We start from the raw sequence: 1,462 nt of genomic DNA on the forward strand, positions 1-1,462 counted from the left end.
AAAAAAAAAAATTTTTTTCACGCACGTTCGTCCAACAAAGGATCGACGTTCGGTTTAACCACGAGCTTCCTTTCTCGTCTGCTCTCACCAAAATCCACTATGTATTCGATAAAGTATTTCACATATTGTATTTCAGTCGTCACACTTTCGGCGATTCGTTTGAACAATTCTATTCTTTCCCCGTATTCTTCGCAAATGTCAGCTATACAAATTACGTGGGAGATAGTCTGAAAGGAGGGAATGAATAATAATATGAGAACAATGTTGATAAGTAATGAAGGAGAAAGATTGAAAGAGAAAGAAGAATAGAATTGAACCTTGTACAATTTATACCAATTGGACGGCTTTGCTTGTGGTCCGGAACAACAGATCAGTATGGCGTTGGTCAAGCGATACACGTGCCGCAAGCAAGAGGTTAAATTTTCGACGACGCTTTGGTTGTCGAGATCGAGGAAAAATTCGATCGCGTTTAGTCGTTGCTCGAGCATCGCGATGTTTCGCGTCGGATGATGCAATGTTTTCCTACGAGTGTAATAAAATATATATGATACATAAAAATGAAACAAGCCGCGTCTATTTTTGCGTTAAGTGTATATAATTATTTTTACCATAGAAATTGAACACCTGGTCTTGAATTGCAATAACGATTAAGCAGGGAGAACAGACTGACACCTTTCATCGTCGTGATCGTTTCGCCAAATTTGAAGAGACTCGGGTGATCCCTTGCTTGAACGATGTTCAACGCTTTATAAGTATCTTCGTCCATCGTGACTAAATCTCGACTTGGTTCGGCAAAAGTAGAAAGAATTTGTGAAAAGAAACATCGTTAATCGAATGATAAATAATTTCAACTTACAGATTGATGTAATTCAGAGATACGAAGGACGCTTTTCCGGAAGGATCTAGAGCGATGTTATTCCAATGTTTGTCGACGAATAACAAGAGCGAACCCAAAGCGTGAATCATTGAGCAACACTTGAAATTCAATATACTATTTAAGAAAGTCAATCTGTCCATGCTGTTGGCGTTTCTCGGCTCTGATTCGATGCGAAGACATCTCACTCTGTGCGAGCATCGTTCGTAATTATGGTCTTTTTTACAGGTCAGTTTCAACACGGTGTTACGCACGCTTTCGAACGAATTCGATTCTTCGTTCATTGTTTGCGCCATTAAAATTTGCTTGATCGCGTTCGTGAAAGAAGATGGCGCGCCAGCGTTCACGAGCAAGTAACGTGGTAAACATTGTTTGTATAGCACTTTTGCCACGTCGAAACGTTCAAAGTCGTCTATCGTATCTTCTAGCACGAATAATTCGGATGTAACGACATTGTAATAAGCGGCGCCAAGACGATTGTTGTTCCAAATCATCGATAAGATTATCTGTTACAAAGAGAGATGATTCGAATGAAATTAGGAAGGATTAGGAATGGCTTGTTCGATTCGTATTTGAAAAAAAAAAAAA

The 1,462-nt window shown here is 39.3% G+C and overlaps 1 protein-coding gene across 1 annotated transcript; it reads right to left on the reverse strand.

Moving 5' to 3' along the window:
• Window positions 1–6: 6 nt before the first annotated feature.
• Window positions 7–1,456, reverse strand: LOC102677235 (mutS protein homolog 5-like). Its single transcript, XM_006625161.1, has 4 exons — window positions 857–1,456; window positions 609–782; window positions 318–522; window positions 7–227 (listed from the first exon to the last, which is right to left on the reverse strand). The coding sequence occupies exons 1-4, from the start codon at window positions 1,366–1,368 to the stop codon at window positions 18–20; spliced, it is 1,101 nt and encodes a 366-aa protein (XP_006625224.1). The 5' UTR covers window positions 1,369–1,456; the 3' UTR covers window positions 7–17.
• Window positions 1,457–1,462: the final 6 nt, after the last annotated feature.

This window comes from Apis dorsata, unplaced genomic scaffold, assembly GCF_000469605.1.
Source record: "Apis dorsata unplaced genomic scaffold, Apis dorsata 1.3 scaffold_51200, whole genome shotgun sequence".
NCBI lineage: Eukaryota > Metazoa > Arthropoda > Insecta > Hymenoptera > Apidae > Apis > Apis dorsata.